The following is a 20,031-nucleotide window of genomic DNA, read 5'->3' as shown; positions in this document are numbered from 1 at the left end:
AAAGGCTCAGTGACTATGATGAAAAAGTCAAGACAGACATCAGTAAGAACTGATTCCAGGTTTTCCAATACAATTTTGTGAATGGGTTTGTGGAGTGTAGAAGATGGTGCTATGAAACCGTTGGTGATCTAAGATAAGGATGAACATGAGTAGCTCCTCCATACATGTAATAAAACAGAAGCAGTACCCTGCTGGCAGCTACCCCGAGTTCCCCAGTTCCAATGAGAGCTGTCAACAAAACCTGGATGAGACACATACCTCAACAAAGGAACAGGACAATGGCTCATAAGACAGTGGGGAATCATGGGAGGGAGGGCCCAGGGCACATGCCCTTGTCACACCCCTAACAACATGCACTGTCTACGTAAAGATGGGTATTCTGATACACAGTTAAGGAGAACATCTTGGTTAGCTTCTGCTGTAAACTCGACACAACCTAGAGTCATCTGAGGAGGGGATCTCAGCTGAGGATTGCTCAACCATGTCTGTGAAGGACTGTCTTGATTGTTAATTGATGCAGAAGGGCCCAGATCACTGTGGGCAACGCCGCCTCTAAGCAAGCCCACTGGGGTTGTATAGGGAAGCACCTGAGCATAAGTCAGAGATGTGCAGGTAAATGGCATTCCTCCCTTGTTTCTGCTTCAGTTCCGGTTTTGATTTCCTTCAGTGCTGAACTGTGACCCAGAAGTGTAAGCTGGAATAAACCCTTCTCCCCTAAGCTGCTTTTGGTCAGAGTGTTTCATCACAACAACAGAGAAGCAAACTAGAACAGCAAGGAAGGAAGGTACAGTGGGAGTTTATTGTAGAAACTAAAGCTGCTGTTTCTAAATCCTAGTGCCAGGGCTAAGACCCAAACAAACCAATACTGAAAGTCAAGGACACAATGTCAAATACACAAGAAAATGTCCCCATTGGGAAATTATGTTTATATTTGCAAAGCTCTCTAACCAAGAGTTAAGGAACAGCATTAAGGAGCCTCTTCCTTCTGGCAAAGAGGAGATTGCCATAGCTCTTCCCTTTGAGAGACCCTTTACAGGGGCATGTGGGCTGGCTATGTGTTAGTTCAGTTGAATAGATGAAAGTTACTTTCATACTTTCTTTGTTACTTAAAGAATATTTGATAGTAGTTACACCCTGAGTAAAATGCATACTCTCTAACGTGACTGCTGGGGTCTCCTAGTTGGCACTAGTCAGATTATCTAAGTGAAAATAGCCTCAATTGATGAATTATAATTTGTTTTATCTCAACCAATTAATTCCAAAGAAATATATTTTTTCCAGGATTGAGGAACACACACACACACACACACACACACACACACACACAGAGAGAGAGAGAGAGAGAGAGAGACCCAGACAGAGAACGCTTTAATCATCTTTAAAGGAAATTTAAAATTAAAGCAGCTGAGTAGGTAGCTGGGCTGCCTTGTCAGGCCCCTGTAGGAAAGGATGCACTTAGTCCTGCTGCAACTTGAGGTGCCAGAGTGGGTTGACACCCATTGCCTCCCCTTTCTCTGAGAAGAAGGAGGGGAGAATGGGGGTAGGAGGCTGTGAGCATGGGACTGGGAGGAGAGGAGGGAGGGGGCTGGGTTCAGGCTCTAAAGAGATTAATAAATAAACAAATGAAAAATAAAAAGGAAAAATAAAGCTGAAGAGGGGTTGGGATAGCTAGCCCGGGAGCAAGAGGAGGAACAACGGATACTGTGGCATGACTTTTCATAGTTTCACTTATCTTTCCACAACTTCTCACTCTGTCTTAAGCACACAGCAAAGCTTTCCTTTGTCCAGTGTATCCACCCTGGGTAAGCTACCCTTCTGTCAGGCACACAGCAGCTATGTGCAACCGAACTGTGCTTACATTCAAGGAAACATTGAAGAGCAGTGATGCTGACAATCTTAATATACCAAATAGCTACAAGAATGCTTTTTAATGGAAAAGTGAAGGCCCTTGCTTAAAGTGGGAAGGAAAATAAAAACTGCATGCAGAGGCTGAGCAACTCTACAGAGCAGCCTTTGAAATGTGAGATAAAGGCCAGGTGGCGGGTGGCGGTAACTGTGGGGAGTGTATGAGCACATTCTTGTCACATTTGTCACGGAATAAACTAAACTTTACCACAGGTATGTTTGCACAGCCCATAACATGCACAGAGTTTGTATCTGGTGGAGGGGGAAAGGGGTTCATGCCCTCTATGAGTAACAGGGACTACTGTGGTTGGTGACAGAACATCTCCATGTGAGTTCATGTGGAGGGTACACGTGCACATGTGTATGGATATATATGGAGGCCAGAGGCTGACACTCGGAGCTTTCCTCACTCACTCTATCTTAGCATCGAGACAGGAAGGACCTCTCACTGAGTTTGGAGCTCGCTGATTCAGCTCTGCTCCTGGCAGGCCAGCCCTGGGGATCCTTTAGTCACTCCCATCTCCAAGATGAGGTTATAGATAATGGCTGCTAAGTCTGGATTTTTAACATGGGCATGAGATCTGTACGCAGGTCACCATGATTGCTGAAGCACTTTATGCATGGAACCATTCCCCAAGCGTCACATCATTTTATAGTCACATTCCTAAACCCAGTTTCCATACTTGAATTGGCCCTCTGACTCAAATAAATAGTCCCCTTCCACTCCAAATCAGGAGAGGGGGCTGGTGTTGACTGATGTCAAACTAGGAATGCATAGATGTTTTTGTGTGATTGCACCGGTGATCCACCCGGTCTCGACTCAAGACCCATAACACTGAACTTTCTTCCTTGTTCTGGTTCCTCAAGCTAAAAGAAAATTCTAATCCAATTACAGTCTTATCCCTTGGACCTTCTCAATGCCTCTCTAGCACTCTGTATCTTCACATTATGGTTTCCAGTACCTCACTGCTTTAACTTAGCAGACAGTCTAGATTTGATTTTCATGAGAAAGCCTGTCAGAAGTAAATGGCAGGTGTACAGGCTCCACTTTGCTTCCCTTTGTAACCCATGACAAAAGAACCACAGTGCCCTATATTTCAAAAAATGAATGTCCCTGAGGTTCTATAGTTCTTACAACAACTGAGTGTTATGGGGATTTGGGTAAATATTGCTGATATATATAAAATGTTGGAGATATTTGGCATTTAGTAGCAAGAGGGAGACTCCTCTTTCTTCCTGTATGGTTTCATGAAGAACAAGCGTGGCATTTCCCAAGAGTCGCATGCTGAAAACACAACGGCACCACGGACAACTGGACAAAGCACAAAAGTGAACACAATAACACTGGCTAAAGATGAGGTCACATGGCTTTATGTGCCCTTCCTAATGCCTCCAAAAGTGCCACAAACAACAAGGATCGAGAAGCAAAACTCTGTAAAACAGAGAACTGCCACAGCTCAAGCCAGCAGGAGACAGCACTCTGCTTCAGAGCCCTTCGGAGGGGCAGGGTATAGAAGAGCTCACCAGAAACCAGGTCACCAGAAACAGGTTCCTTGTACCTCACCTCCTGCCTTTTGATATCGCAGACCACCCATGAGCTCACTCATCTATACTGCCAGGCACTCCTGCCACACTAAGATAAAAGATTATGTGTCTCTGTACACGGACAGGTAAGGAGTGCCCTGTGGAGCACTCAAGTGCAGTCAAGGAGGAAGGGAAGGAGAGAGAGAGAGGACGGAAACATTTTCAGAGGAACGCTAAGCTAATCTGGGCAAACCTTCACCTATGACTTTCCTCCTCTCTTGTACCTCTGTATAATGGCACTTTTCCACGAATCTAAGGTCATGGCGTTGGGAGATGTTGGATAAAACTTAATGTCAGATGATGAACACATGACAACATGAATGGCTGAATGACTGGGAGAACTCAGACAAATGATTATTCAGTCACATATGTGCCTCACAAATCATCCATTAAAAAAAAAAAAGCCCCAAGACGCATATAGTGTACAGGCTGAGGAACAGAGGAAGAAAAAAGCAAGCCATCCCTGGGGAAGTAGCTTGTTCTAGGTCTGGATCAGAGAAGAAACAAAGTGAGTTTGAAGAACTCAAAACTACAGCATGGTCATTTTGGAGAACACGGCTATCACCCTAAAGTCTCTTAATGGCCACAGCTAAAGGCAGCTAAAGTACAAAATAAGGAAAATAACAGTTCTGGGTCTAGAACCAAAGGTATAATGATTAATTGATTAAATAAATCAGAAGAGCAGAGCAGAGAGCTAAGTTTTTATGCCGAGTTCTCCATGATCTATGAAGAAGCTGGATCCTGGGAGAAGTGCGGTCTCTCTCACGGGTCCTGGGTCCTACACTGACTGCAGGGTGACCTGACCCAAGAAGTACAGTGTCGACAGGCGTGTGGGCAGGCCTGGAGGGCAGGAAACTTTACAGTGGAGAAGCCTCACCAGGTCACCAGGTCACCAGGTCAGTGTCAACGGGTGATGGCTCATACTGACAAGAAGTGATGCTCTGAGACGTCAGTCCTGCCAGCTGCCTCTCCCAACCTATAACTCTCCACCAATCACCAGAAACCACGACCAAGATCTCAACTGAGAACATTTTGTAAAATTCCTGGCCAGTGTGGAAGCCATTAATGCAAAGGCAAGGACTCAAACTGTCAAACCCAGGAGATGCTGAGGGAAACAAGGACCAAATAAAGCATAGCATCTTAGATGGGGTCCTAGCGAGGAAGAGCACTGCGCAGTTCCTGCCAACAGCAGCACTGCCAGGCTGGCTGGTAGCGCTGGCTGTGCTATCCTAACGAGGACAGGGGGAAGAGGAGACACTGGAGCTCCTACATCCACACAGGAAAAACCCTAAACCAGGAAGTCAACAAGTCGTCTTAGATCCAGCAAAGAAGTAAAGTCATAGGTCATGTCACTGTCCCCAAATTGGAAAGATAGACGCTGGGGCCTATGACAGAAGGCCAATTCTATGACAGAAGCTGCTGTGGGTTCAACCCAGCCTTGTAGGATCGGCAGAAGGTCTGAGCAGGGTTAGGGGTCAGTGAATTTAAGTTCTAGGATCTCAACTAGCTTTTCACTGTCAAGGGGAGGGGGACACAGTACCAGCCATGTGGCAGGAGGCAGAAAGTATTTTCAAACAGGCAACAAGGCAGGTAAAAGACCTCAAGGTGTAACTTGATGACCACAATAGCCAGCCAAGAAACAGCCTAAGAAGATCTCAGAAGCAGAGACCAGGATAAAGAACATTCAGCTCTATTAAAACTCACACATATGACTGACCAAAGGTTCATAGCAAAAGATATGCAAATATTACATATCCGGACAATCTAGAAATAATAACCTTAAAACCTCACAGGTGGGAGTAAATGAATCCTACTTATTTTAGGACAGTCAATAGATATAACAGCTAGTGTCTTTAACACTAATGTAATCGCCTTTCTTGAACTCAAATCAGTTTTAGAAGATTTATATCTCATGGTAGAGATGCTTTGAAGTTCAGCAATTTCTTTAATTTTGCCTTGTTTTCTTTTATTTCTGTTAAATGCTACATAAAATACAACTGAATGAGTGTACTTAAAACACCGTATCTCGAATGAATACAATGTTCATTCTTTTGCTCTATTTTTTTCCTTTATATGTCAGAGTATGTACCCATCCCTGTATCTTTACCTACACATTTCAGTAATTAAACAACTGTCATTAGGCAGGAATGTTCGTTAGATTTAAACAACTGGGTAACTTGCCGCTCTCTTCTATTTTTTGTATCATGTATCATTTTACAGAAACAATAAAAATGATTATTCTTTTTCTGAGTTTAATGGAATGGTTAAATGAATACCGTATGTCTTTTTCTTTTAATCACCTGTGATTTGGGGTGACTGGATTGCAAACATCAGCTCAGCAAGTCACACACTGTATAATGGACAATAACTTGCAGAACATAGTGGTTCCTGGTTTCATCATCTGTTCAGTGAAGGCACTGAGCAGAGATGTTTACGTTTCCTCCGGGTTGAAACCTTGGAACTCAGGTGCTGGTGATTAAAATCTCTCCACAGCAAGCTACAAGCAGCACTTCAGACACGTGGAGAGGGTTTACCCATTATCTTGGCTACACTGTATTGCTCTTGAGAAGTGCATTTTCCTTCCTTTAAAACCTTCACAGCATTCTCATTTGAAGTGAGGCTTAGATATGAAGGAGAACGAAGCCCAATATAATAATGGAATGTGTTAGTTTTCAAGAGGTTATTGGACAGAAAAAGGACAGGCACAAATGGGGACTCGGTATTCATGAGAAAACTCTCAAAATAGCATTTTTTCCTGCTATAGCCATTACCCTCCAAGCAGGAGTGGGAAATGATGCGAAGGCATTTGAGCTCTTCTGGGAAAACTGTATATTAAAGTTAAAAATGATGACTGGGGTCAAATAAATTGGGTGTTTGTGGGAGATATGATAGGCCTAGAGAGTGCTGGAAGAAAATTTAACAACAGCTCTATGGCCTATTTTGCATAATTATGAAATCTGATTATGCAGAGCAAAACACTGGAAACAAACAGATGAGGATTAAAATAGCACTTTTTTTTTTGTCTAAGAGAAACATTAACAACAAACTTTCTCTGCAGTTCAGTAAATACAACATTCTAGAGACAAAAGGTAGAAAATGAGAAAAATGAAACCAAACCTACCGATTTCCCATGGAATTTGTCTTTTTCTTTAGTGCACGAAAGATCCCCAAAGCAAGTAATCAGCTTTTTTTCTGAATGGCCAACCAACATGACTGTGTCAGGTTAAAAACAGAGTTGTATGAAGAATGGTCACAGAGTAAAATTATTAACAGGCACCCAGAGCTATCATATGCATTTTATGTAGTATGTAACTCCAGTTTGGAAGACGAAAACCATTAAGTATCTATTTATCCATCTATCAAGTAGGTATCCCTATATGCATATGTATGCATACTAGAAATAAGGCCAGCACTGTTATACAGTGATTTCTTCCTGGTCAGAGTAAAAATTTCATTTATGTGCTGGCTTTAACTTTTCTCTTTCTGATTCCCAGTGAACATGCCGAGCCTAGTTTTCTTCAGAGTCATCAAGCTCAGACCCTGACATCAATGTTTATATATCATGATAAGACAGGGCAGGCAGCTTCCCTCTTGGCCAAGCCCACTTTTCAGGTTGGGAATCAGGCAGCCTTGGAGGCAACAGACAGGGCAGGGCTTGATGAGTACCACCATGATTGCTTTAGACAGAAATAACGGCAGCCTTAAAGTGTAGAAAGTAAGTAAGGAAAAGAGCTGCTGATGTTTCGTGATTTTTAATCACAAAGCGGATAAGCCTGAATCACCGAAGGGAAACTAAGAGCGTTACTCACACAAACATGGGACATCTGAACCAACGCTGTGTGTCGCCCGTCCTCATCTGCTGGCTGGGGACACTTGGCTACCCACCTGGCACTCAAGTTTTAAAGACTGGATGGGAACATGGAATGTGGCCCTTTTGTTGGTGAAGGGAACTCCAGCCTGCCATTTGCAAGGAGACCTACCTACATATAACTGGCAGCTTTTGAAGCAGCTGCATCCTGCAGGCGTATGGCTGTAAATTTCAGCTGCCCCAGCTTTTGAGAAATGCAAATAAAGAAAACTCATCAAAAGGTTGCCATAATTCTCACAGCATTTTTGACTACTTAAAATTAATAGCGGCTCCCAAGGCCTTATAGGAGCAGCTGTCACTGAGAAATACACTCACAAAACAAGTAAGCAATTCTCTCCCAAGCTTGATTTGTTAGTGGCATGAAGCAGAGGCCCTTCAGGAGCACCAAGCCACCTGCAGAGCTCTGATGGGGTGGCTGGTACCCACTACGCATAAGAGTTATGAGCACCTCACCATGCCCTGTCCAACTCAGAGCCTCGAGAAGCCTGTGCTGAAGGAGGAGGTGGCCAGGCCCTGTGAGTGGGTCAACAACTCCACGCAGGGTAATCACTAGCCACAACTGCACTTCTCTTCTCCCTGAGATGTTTTCTTTTCTGGTGTAAAACAGGGCTTGGAAATGTAGATAGGGCTGCATGACTTCTAGCTATATTTGGTATACAGATTAATTTCCCACACACAGTCTCACTCTTCCCAATGCTAGTGTCAATTTCTCTCAGGCGTGAACCAGTGAAGACAGATCTGATAACATTCACATAGGTTGCAATAATTTTTGAAAGTAAGAAATACAGTCAGATCTGTGAATATTAAATATCGTGTTTTCCAGAATAAACAATAAGTTGAATTAACTTCAACGCTTGTATATTCCACCTCTTGCTATAACTGTCTCTTTCTGGGATTGAAACAGGCCAGAACTTGACACTGTAATGATATTCAACAGAAGGGCAGCGTTTCTGGTTATCTAAGTTAGTGTCTGTGGAGACTTGCTATGAGACAACTTTTACTTCTTTTTTAAAGAGAATGGATGGAGTGACATTTGGTTCTCTTCTTTAGCAGAACAGTCACTAAGGGGGAGGATCACAAAGAGCATGGAGCCAGCAGTCAGCAGACAGGAACCATGTTCACTTCAAGCCCTTCCTACGGCTTCTAACAGATTTATCTCTGGGTCTTTGATTTCTTATTTCCAAAATGAAAAGATGAGCTACTCAGTCACCAAGGGCTTTAAACTGTAGATTTTATAATCTGCAAATAGTTTCAAGCTAGCACCTACCTACCTTCCCTTGCTACAGGACACCAGCCCCTATCTCTTGTGACTCAGAGTTCTTCACTGCTCATGCCTTGGTCTGTCTTTGTTATAATGCTGAGGTGATTCAGGACTGTTTCTCACAGGATATCAGTGGTTAACATTAGCGACCTATAGAATAGAAAATCAACAAGTGCTGCCAAGATGGATGAAGGGAAAAACCAGGCAGAATCTCAATTAGTGAGCACCATCCAGGGCTGCTGCATCCCTACATACCCCTGGACCCACATAAAGTTTGCAAATCCGGGGGTCCTCGTCTATAGTGTCTTTCCATATATTTCGGGAAAACCTTCCAGGTAATGTGGATTTGGTCTTCGTTTCTCTATTCACCCCTGAAAGTGGTGACTTTAACACCATCCATCCACTAAGCGGAGAGAATGGTGTGGTGCACTATGCTCTGGGTTACCTGGGCCTTGGATGATAACATTCCAGGTCAGAAGGTTTCTATTTTTGTCCATGTACTTATTTGCTTTTTAAAAATTCAAAGAGGCCGAGAGTTTTGTAAAACTGCATTTACGGAAAGCTTACTGGATGTTCCTTTGACTACAGTTGGTAGCATTATAATTTGGGAAGTGAGTATACCTGCAAGTTTTTATATTAAATTTGGAATGTTGGATATAAACCTATTTAGAATCTACTGCAGTGATGGATGGTAGGTAGCTCTCCAACACAAATATGAAGCCAATATCTAGTTCTTTTCTCATCGTTATTTGGTGCTGCTTTGGGAAAATCACTTGGAAAATAAAGATGAGAAATGGTTCTATAAGCACAAACTGAAATCCCACATACAAATTAAATAACCTCTTGTCAACTGTTTTCTTCCCTCCTACTGCTACTCACTGGGTACCCAGTGAATAGCAGATGGGACACAAAGCAATTTCTCTAACATAGTAACCTACTAGTTTTATTTGAAGGTTCTAAAACTATTTTTTTCTCACTCAGCTTTGTAAGAAGAAAGGATCTCCTTTAGGGATGTATGTGATAGAGAAGGATTGAGTTTGACACTCCAGAACTTCTGTGAATCACTGATCTTCAAGTGATGAGTTAGTTATAGCATAGACAGGCAGCCTGGCCTATTAAATGTAACTTATTTTGACCAGCCATGGACATGAGCAATTCCCTTAGTACTTGCTTTGCTTGTGTGTGTATATGTGTGTGTGTGTGTGTGTGTGTGTGTGTGTGTATGTGTGTGTGTATACTTTTATTTACTTTTTGTATATGGGTATTTTGCCTATGCATATGTCTGTGTACCAAGTGCATGCCTAATGCCCATGGAGGCAAAAAGAGGGCATCAGATCCCTCTGGGATTGAGTGATCACTAACTTTCAGTCGGATCTCACCTCCATGACCTACTCAACCCCCATAGGTCCTACTATAATACCAATAAATGTGGCATGAATTTCATACACAAATGTTGGAGGGCACAAATGTTCAGTCTGAGGGAGTTCCCAGAAGGCTGGGCACTCAGAAGAGAGAGCTATTGGTAAGTAGACAAAGCCCTTTAGAAGGCTGGGCAGTGGCCATCACCTTTGAACCTGCTATAAGCAGCAGTTCTGCACGACCCTTGGGATTATGGATTTCTGGCCTACAGAAAACTGTTCATGAAACAGATCAGAGCCCAGGAAAGCTCACAAAGCCAGGAGTGGGCCATACTAGGCCTTTGCTATTCATTTCAGTGGCTGAAAAGTGGTATACCTTTAAACCTTTGTCTTTTTCCTTCTGGCTTCTTGTTGAACACGGTGCTTGGACTCAGACTGCATCAGGACCCATCACTGTGCATCCTAGAGTCTAGACATAAAGAGTGATGCCACCTCCTTCTCAGAGGAGCAAGAGACAACACGTAAAGGGAGCTTTGTTCCTGAGGTCACAACCTGGCTGACACTTGAAAGACACTTGAAAGAGCACTGTGGAAATGATCTGTATGTGAAATTTGAAAGCCACATAACCCGGTGGATGCTACATCATCCTTCAGAGCTGCCTGAAGTCTATGGGAGGCTGCTGAGATCTTTTACAGACTAGCCGTGTCACTATCATTTTATACATGTGGAATCTGAAAACATAGGATTAATTTGATTAAGATTCCATACAAAGTCAACAGGGGAATCAGAGAAGAAAGAAACTGCTAATGTTTAAAAAATGCATAAATAAAAACAGAATGGCAATTTCACAGTCCCCAAATAATTCAGCATCTTCAGTGAGGAGTATGTGTCCTATGACCATATACTGCTCTTTGGTAATAAAGAAGGTAAGAAGCTGCATGTGGTGGGGTCTTTAACCCCAGCACTAGTGAGGCAGAGGCAAGTGGATCTTTGTGAGTTTGAGGCCAGCCTAATCTACAGAATGAGTTCCAGAACAGCCAGGGCTACAAAGAAAAAATATCCCAAAAAACCTAAGACAGACAGACAGACAGATTAGATAGATAGATAGATAGATAGATAGATAGATAGATAGATAGATAGATGGATGGATAGATGGATGGATGACGGACGGACAGATGGAAGGAAGGAAGGAAGGATAGATAGATAGATAGATAGATATAGATGGATGGATAGATAGATAGATAGATAGATAGATAGATAGATAGATAGATGATAGGTGAAAGAACTTAGCTTTCTCTTTTCCCCCTTCAGAAAATTTGTATTGTCACTGTCCTATAAGAAAAAGCCTAAAGTTTTGTTTTCTGTCTATATACCCTTGACCCCTCCATTTCTTACTGCTTTACAAAACTGAGTGACTTAATTTGGTTATGTTGTTTGTAAAAAGGAGCCCCTGGCCCCTCCTGCTTTGATGGAAACTTGCCAGCTCTCCAGTGATCCACAGCTCCTTACTGCTGTCATTGGCTGGCTACCCACATGTGTGCAATGGACTCTTGTGGGGTCTCAGGAGGTCAGCACGCAGCTTGCCTTAAACATTAACAAATAACAGATCACTGGAATAGCGTATGGTGGGAGAGGAGACGGATGATGGTTAAAAAGATGTTCTCCCAAATATGATGTCTTCAGGATTCTCATCCTACTGAGTCCAGAATAGTCTTCCTTGATTTTATATTTGCATAAGTTAACTGTTTAAGGATAACTGAGCAATTATGAAATTTCTCCACAGGAAAAGTTTTACAAGTAGATTAGAAGACATGCAGATATATTCATGAATTTCCAGAGAAGGAGCCAATAGCAAAAAAAAAAAAAAAAAGTCAGGAAACTGGCCTTATGCCCTACAGAATTCTAGAAATCTGAAAAGCTGCTAAGCCAACTTTGTTACTAGGCAATACTGCCCCAGTAAAAATGACATTCCCCCAGTAAGGTAGTCTGGAAAGAGATACAACAGCTGTCCAGTGGGAAGCCACAGCTGTCTCCTCTATGCCAGGTGAGCCTCCCTCATGTATCTTGTAGGGATATGGAAGTTCTGCCTGTGGAAGCAATGATTCCACTGAAGCCTGGGATCCCAGGCCAGAGACACTCACATCTGCCCAGGGGTCCTCATCTGCCAAGTGTGTAGGCCATTACCCGGCAACAGCTGCCAGACAGCCTTGGGCACTGGCTGCTGCAGAGTACTGGAGGCTCTCCCCCAGCTTCTGCCCTGGTGGCCAGCAGGAGGCGGGAAAGCACCTTGATGCTCTGTGTGGCCTCTGAGCCTGTTGAGCCTAAAGTTACAGAGAGCTCCAAGGGGGTCCAGATTGGTACTGCAAATAGATACCTCCGACACTTAGATTAAGACAAACTTCAGAGGAGACTGGGTATGTTTATTTTCCTTTAATCCCAGCACTTGGAAGATAGAGACAGGTAGACATTCATGAGTTTGAGGCTAGCCTTGTCTATATAGCAAATTCCATGCCACCCAGGGCAGGAAGACCCTGCAACCCCCACCTCTACCATAAACAAGACAAACTTTGAGATACCTCCCTCAACCCATAAGCATGGACTTAGGATCTATTATTTGAAACTAAAAAGGATCACTGACACAACATCATCAAACTCTCCATAAAAGGAACTGTCACACTCAACTATTTTAGACTCGGTCCCCTAGAGAACATACTCCAGAAGGGAATGTGAAAGAACAGGATGTAATTTTAGACAAAGTTCCAAAAGATTACAGGCTGTAACTAAAACTGAAGTTTTAAGGTGTCAAAAGATTATCTTAGCGAGCATATTACAGATTCTGTATATTTTGAATTCCACTGTGCTTTTCAACTTTTTTCCAACTCGATCAAAAAGTTGGTGCCTTGTAATGAGTAAACTTAGGGCATGCATATCATTCCTATCACTGAACACCAGGGAAGACAAGAATCCTTTTCTAACTCCACAGAAAGGAGCGCAATGTGGTGACGGACTGGGGTAAACAAAGTGCATTCCTACACAGCTATGCAACAGGTATCCATGAGAGAGAATTCCCAGGCCCTTGCACAACAATCCTGTGGCTTCCCAGAAGAAGCTGTGTTTAAGTCATGGGCTCAGTAGGGTGTTTTCAGGCCAAAGTATTTGGAGGTAGGAGATTAAGATTAATGTTACAGGGCTGGAGAGATGGCTCAGCTGTTAAAGGCTAGGCTCACAACCAAGAATATAAGATTAATGTTACAGAGGGGATGAATATAACAGGAAGACTAATGACAGAAATAATACTTGACAAGTACTCAGCAAATAGTACTAATCTGGAGAAGCAATAGACACTTAAAGAGTAAGGTGACATGAAGCCAAGCTACACAAAAGAAACCTAAATTTACTGGAGCGTAAAGAGTAGACAGTCATATCAATCCTAAAGCTCTGCCTTGAAACTATAAATGGAAACTGTTGCTTTACTTTGATGGGATAAAAATAATATAGAATTAGAATAAGGCACTATAAGAATTTTAAGTGTGATGTGATCTTTTCAGTTCCAGATTTTAATAGTGTTAGTTTAGAAACAGGAGATGAAGACAATGATAGTGGTGTGTGCCTGGCATCAGAGCACTGGGGAGATGGAGGCAGGATGATCCAGCTCAACCAGAGCTACACACACACCACCACCACCACCACAAGACACAGGCGCTACATAGTGAGACCGTATCACACACAAACAGATGTCACCAAGAAAAGAAGCCAAGCAAATAACAAAAAGAAAAATAGGACATAAGCTAAACTCCCTGCTTCCTGCCTTGGCTTTGACGCCCCAACTGTGCCCCAGGATGCAGGTGATTGCCATCACTGGTATCACTCTCCTCTGCCGGTGGCGGCAGTGGGTGCTCAGTGCAGTCAGAGGAAAAGTGGCTGCAAAGCTCTGCCCCAGGCCCACAGGGTTAGCGTTTACATATGTGGAGTGGTGGCAGCTGAGACCCATGGTGGTGACAGCAAGTCTTCCCTTCCCACACTCCATGTCTGCTAGCCTCAGCCCACTGCTCCTGACCGTCATCTTTCTCTTTAGAGTGCATTCACACATGCGGTTCAGGGTCCTCCTTCATAATTAACATACTTTGACCTCAGGACAAAGTAATTGTAAGTGACAACATTGAACTCAACATGGAAAAGCAATTTCTGTTCTTGGTAACCATCTTAATCCTGAGGCTGTGTTTGGGAATACAGTGGTTTGAATGCTCAATCTTAACCAGCAGTTCAAACAGAAGTAAAGGGAATGGTCTCAGTACTGCTGATCTAACCATCAGCTTTTACTTTAGAAGTTCATATACCTTCCTGTACAAACTACACACTTACCTTTCATCTTTCCTGACATTTCCATCTGGGTGTTTAAAACATCTTCAAATTTAATCTAGCAAATTTAATTCTGGATTGGAGTTCTCTGCCATCCGAGCAATGCATTCTCCATACGTGTGTCAAAACAACCTTTAGAAAGTGACACTGGGCCACTCTTACCCATGGCTCCCTGCAAACTGAGAGCACAGCCCAGTACCCTAAGTGATCACGCTGCTGTTGACCTTTGTCCGCACCCTGACCACATGTGACATTGATCATATGCCTCTTGTTCTTGGGTCATAGCCAACTTGCTCCCACTCCTGGGCCTTTGTATCTGCTGTTTTCCTTGACTTGGGTGCCCAGCTCTAGACGGGCATGGTCCACCCATGGCTTTTCACAGCATTCAGTCCTCCCTCAGCGTCTGTGTCTACCTGCCTGGTTAAGAAGTAGCTCACTGCCCAGCTCTCATGTCACAGTGCTGGTGTCCTCTCTTATTTACTCTGTGGAACTCCTTCTTGTCAGAAAGTGCCTCAGGAATCTGTTTATTGTTAGTCCTTTCTAATGCAAAAAACAACAACAACAACAAAAAACCAACCAAACAAACAAACAAAAAACCAGAAAAACCCCAACAACAAAAAACCCATCACCACTGACAAAGAAAGAAAGAAAGAAAGAAAGAAAGAAAGAAAGAAAGAAAGAAAGAAAGAAAGAAAGAAAGAAAAAAGAAAACCCACAATGTTCCTGTCTTATTCACAGTTATTCACAATGGAGCTGCTAAATACAGATCTGTGAATGAAAAGCAAAGCCAGTTTGGTTTTCCTCTTGTGAAGATAACACATGTAACTTGCTTATATACACACCCCCTCCACAGGAAGATTTTTACGTATAATACTCTCTGTTCAAATCTTTTTCCTGGTACCAGGCAACCCCTGACTTCCAAGTTTCTGCCATGCCAAGCCAGGTAAGCCTCCTTTATGTCGTATCTTTGTGGATGGCTTCTGTTGTGGAGGCTTCTTTAAGATATAACAACACCAACAGACTTACACACTTGTCCTTTCTTAAACTCTTCTGAATCTCTCTCCACTCTCCTCTGGCCAAAGATCCCAAACCTGAGATGGCTTTTCATCTTCCCTGCTGTTCACTGATATTTTCACATGAGGGAGGGCACTTAACTAAAATGGCACCTGCGGTATAGCCTTCCTCAAGACAAGCACTGTTGTTTCTTCCTTGTTCTCTGTCCATAAAACTTAGGATATGTAAGAAAAGACATGTGTTCTTGTTCGCTATAGTTCTATTAGAAGCTTCAGGACTGTCAGTATACAGAGTGAGTTCAACTGGCTAAAGAATGGGAATGAAATAACCACGGAGTAATTGGTGCATGCATGTGCCACACACACTTGCATGCAGGTCACATCTTTTTGTCTCAAATACAGCGCCTACAGGATCTACTACTCTGGGACTTTAGCGACACTAATACCATATGCAAAATCTACTTATTACTAAGGAACTGATGTGGTGATGGGTAACCAGAAGGCTAATCAGCTGCAGGGTATACTTTAACATCCCGCTGCTTTGTGTATTTAGTGTGTGAACAGCAATGACCTTTTTACTGTTGACAGGAATTTGGGACATGAAGGTAAACCTCAGAAGCAATCTTCATGACTTGATATGGTCATTTCTGGAACAGAACCTTTTGAGAATACCGAACTATATAATGCATACGGGAAGCTTCTCCAATCTTTTGAAGATAACTAGTATGGCAGCTGAATAACAGAACTTCGAAGATGGCTTAAAGTTATCTGGGTTACCTTGACTGCAAATCAAGCAATCATCCTATTTAAAGAATTGCTCCCTTTCATTTTATATCATTAAGAGAAGGCAAAGCCATGGTAATGTTAAAAAAATTTTGGCTTATTCACATGAGCCGAATTCGTTTCTAAGCCGGTTTGATCACACACTTGCATTTTGTAGACAGTGGTGGGAAAAGGACTTGGTAGACGTGCACGAATTGGAAAGGGGCTGTGGACTGGTCTGTAGCCAGCCCAACCCGAAATCCCTACAGAGCAGAAGCTCCACACAGCTTCTCCCAGCTGAAGCAAAATCGTTGTGAACACCTGGAAATGCAATTCAGACTAGCAACATTTTTCTTTACTTAAACTTATTTTAAAATACAGTATTTGTCCAAAAGGGTATTATTAATGTAGCAATGTAGCAATATACTCTGGGTATCCAATCTATGCAATATTTCTTGCTTGTACATAATTTCCTGTCATTCTCAACCTTCTCTCCACTGTTTGATGGTAAGGTAAGTCTCATGACTTGAGTTCTGATTAAGTAGAGGCCTAAGCAGGAGTCTTCATCAGAAAAAGCTATAAATCCACTCTAGCAAATGTATCACCATTTCATTTTAGTACATCTTTTTTTGTTTTTGTTTTTTAGAGACAGGGTTTCTCTGTTCTAGAACTCACTAGTAGACCAGGCTGGCCTTGAACTCACAGAGATTCACCTTCCTCTGCCTCCTGAGTGCTGGGATTAAAGGCATGGGCTACCACACCTGACTTATATTTAAAGATCTTATTGTTTAAAGGTTATAAATTGATTAGAACATCTCAAATTACATATAAGTTACTGTCTATTATTTTCAAAATCTGTGTTCAGAAAATCAATTTTATACAACAGAAATAGAACAATGACAAAATAAAGACAGTAACTTTGACAGAGAGTAACTAAAATAAAATTTGGTGGAAGGACCGAGTGTTGGGAAAGTGAGAGAGAAAGGATGCTGCTAATGCAATCAGCTCACTTACTTTATAAAATGAGTGCTCTTAATTGGCAATAATGATTTCATAACTCACCTCTGCATACTTTAGCTTCAATGTTTTATGCATTTCTCGAAAACGACTGTAACGCCTGAATACAGTCCATGTCTCATCTAGGACAGAGATCTATTAGCAAGAAAGCAAAAACCAGTCAGCATTAATTACAAGAAAAAAGGAACTAAACTTTTAAAAACATAATCTGAAAATTAAAAGTAATTATAATTAACATGTAAAATGTTCCACAACTGAAAACATTAATCTAGCTGCATAAATAGAACTTATAAATAGTAACTGTGTCCTACTAAACATGCATCTTCTGCTGCCATGTCTTGTATATCTTATTATGAGTGGCATCTATGTAAAGCTAGGGCCAAAAGAGCACCTCTTAACAGGTCCCAAGAGATCTGACCCCTGGAAGTTGTCCTTTGACCTCTACATGCATGCCAATGAACATGTGTGCATCTCTCCTCCCTCCCTCTCTCTCACAGATACACACAAATCATATTATATATACACATATATGCATGGTATAACCCCCCACATACATAATTATGTTATGTTATCAGGAAAAATAGTATCTCTTAGCTCTCTGAGCTGGTAGAATCCCAGAGGATATTCTTTTGGGTACAGCAATGTATTCCATGTAAAATGTGGGTCACCATGGTCACCACAGGGGACACAACAGAACAACAAGAGGAGAATGAGAAAGAAAACGGGGAAGAGAAAAAGAAAAGGGACAAAGAGAATTAAGGAAAATGCTTCATTGTGTGTGTGCTCACTACCTCAAACACATAGCAGTGGGTTCTGCATTTCTAGGGAGAGAACCTCTGCCAAAGGCTCTTCCTGGTTTCCTGGGGTAAAAGCCAGCCACAGCGCATAACAGCCAGCAGCAGCCGCTGAACCTCGGCGCCTCCACGGGCACAGCTCTGCACCGCCATCAACCTTGCTTCTCAGCTCTGCTTGCCACTGCTCAGAGCTCCAGACCATGAACCCAGCATAGAGACAAATTTCTCTGGATGTTCCCCAGGCATTTCCAATTCAACTTGACATTCTCCTGTCTAACACTGTGAACCACACACAACATACCTGGCCAAGAGGAGGTGGGGCAGCCATCCTCAGCTGTCTTTCTGTTAACATCCCTACATCTGAACAAGGTGCTGGGGCTTGCCAGCACTTCCCTCTGCTCCTAGAAAATGACCTAATTCTAAGCTGGCACCAAGTGTGGAAAATCTTAGCCTGCACATTAGACAAACATGTAGTACACCACGGGGCATCAGCAGAAAAGAAGTCACAATGAAAGAATGCTCAGGTAGGGAGCTTCAGGAGGAAGAGAGTCTTGAATCCCAGCATTATCTGATTCACTCATTTCTAGATTGGCAAATGTGCCGTCCTGGGGCCTGTACAATGACGTACATTTTTATTATTGTGCTTCTGAACTTGCTTTTTCATTAACATTTTAATAATGGCAGGTTTCTTCTCACGGGTTTCTCTGCAAACAGCTATTCCCATAAAAATCAAGAAGTGGGTTGTTAACGAAGTGCCAATGCAGGTGCTCCACAGCTGAGGTGTGCCTTTGAGGCTTGCTATGGTATGCCAGGCACCAAGCTGGGGACTACTGCTCCTGGCAGCCGGGCTGGTATTCTCCTCTTCAGATCCATCCTCAGCAGACCTTGAGGTTCAGGGGAAGGCTGACAGAAGCAATGGAGAACTGCGTAATGCATGGCCTTGGGTGGCCAGGAACCAGGCACACAAGGGAAAATTAGAGCATGGAGGAGGCCTTTCATCTTCCCACATGCCTGGTGGTCCGTGATGCCTGGAAAGCTAGAGCATTACTGCAACAACATTATGATCTGTGAGTTGGAAGACGTAGGAGGTCTCAGAGGCGGGGAGAGGCCCTGCATGAGAAGATCACTGAGGGAAGCTGATGCTTTTCTCATAACTGAGAGTCTAAGGCCTCCTTCATGGGAAGCCTCTCCATCAGACCTCTCGGTTCCGCAGTGGGGCCCCTGCAAGATCTCAGGACGCCAGAATGCAGCAAGCACACCCATCGCCTCAGCCTCCAGTAGGGACATCTGTCCCCTCTGTTTACATCTGGACCACAGCCCTGACAGCCCGCCCGCACAGGCAGAAAGCCCCAGAGTACAGCATTAGCACTCTTGACAGGGTCTGCACCACGTGTTCTGAGCTTCCCCTGTCCCCACACCAGGCAGCAAGTGTTCCAGAACTCCAGTTCAGACCAACTGTCCAGAGGAACATGCTGCAACCCACTGTTTCCAGAGAAACACACTGATCCTCTTGTCTAACACACCAGTGTATTCCCTCTGTCACACTGTCCTTACAATCATTTAACAGATTATCACTCTGCCATCTTAAACTCCCATCTACCTCTTCCTTTCCAGCTAGCGCTCCACATTCTCACCATTAAAACAAACTTCTTTTAAAAGGCTTATTTATATGACATCACCGATTTATTTCTTCTGGTTTTCTCCTGAAGCCACACTAAAATAGGACTCCACCGAGTTCCCTGCCACCTCCATACTGCTAAAGCCCATGCTCCACTTCACCTTTGGGAAGGAGCCAAGAAGAACCGGTTCACGCCTCCTGCTCACATGTACTTAGCTTCCAGGCTGCTATTCCTTTATCTTTACACTTTTCTTTGCAGGGATTCCTTGTCTCCTTGACCTCTAAACATTAACTGCACCAGGATTCATCCTTGAACATGTTTTATTTTCTACCTGCACTTTCTCCTTAAGTGATCTCACTGCTCAAACTTACATGCGAGGACTTTCCAGACGCTCATCTCCTGCCAAACCTAGACTCATATATCCTACTGCTTATATAGATGCCCAAAATGAACCTCAAGCTCAGCTGGGCACATTTGCTAAAATCAACCAT

At 43.0% G+C, this 20,031-nt stretch overlaps 1 protein-coding gene across 3 annotated transcripts in view; it reads right to left on the bottom strand.

Annotated features, from left to right (window-relative positions):
* The window catches only part of Kif16b (kinesin family member 16B), a 284,108-nt gene that overhangs the window by 38,228 nt on the left and 225,849 nt on the right, over nt 1–20,031 (bottom strand). For all 3 annotated transcript variants that reach the window (XM_055602579.1, XM_055602581.1, XM_055602580.1), the window contains one exon: nt 17,173–17,262. In XM_055602579.1, the coding sequence (XP_055458554.1) occupies nt 17,173–17,262 (90 nt within the window). The remainder of the gene's footprint in view (nt 1–17,172; nt 17,263–20,031) is intronic.

Source organism: Psammomys obesus, unplaced genomic scaffold (assembly GCF_907164565.1).
Source record: "Psammomys obesus unplaced genomic scaffold, mPsaObe1.curated_primary_1811, whole genome shotgun sequence".
Taxonomy (NCBI): Eukaryota; Metazoa; Chordata; class Mammalia; order Rodentia; family Muridae; genus Psammomys; species Psammomys obesus.
This window is presented reverse-complemented; position numbering and strand designations above follow the sequence as displayed.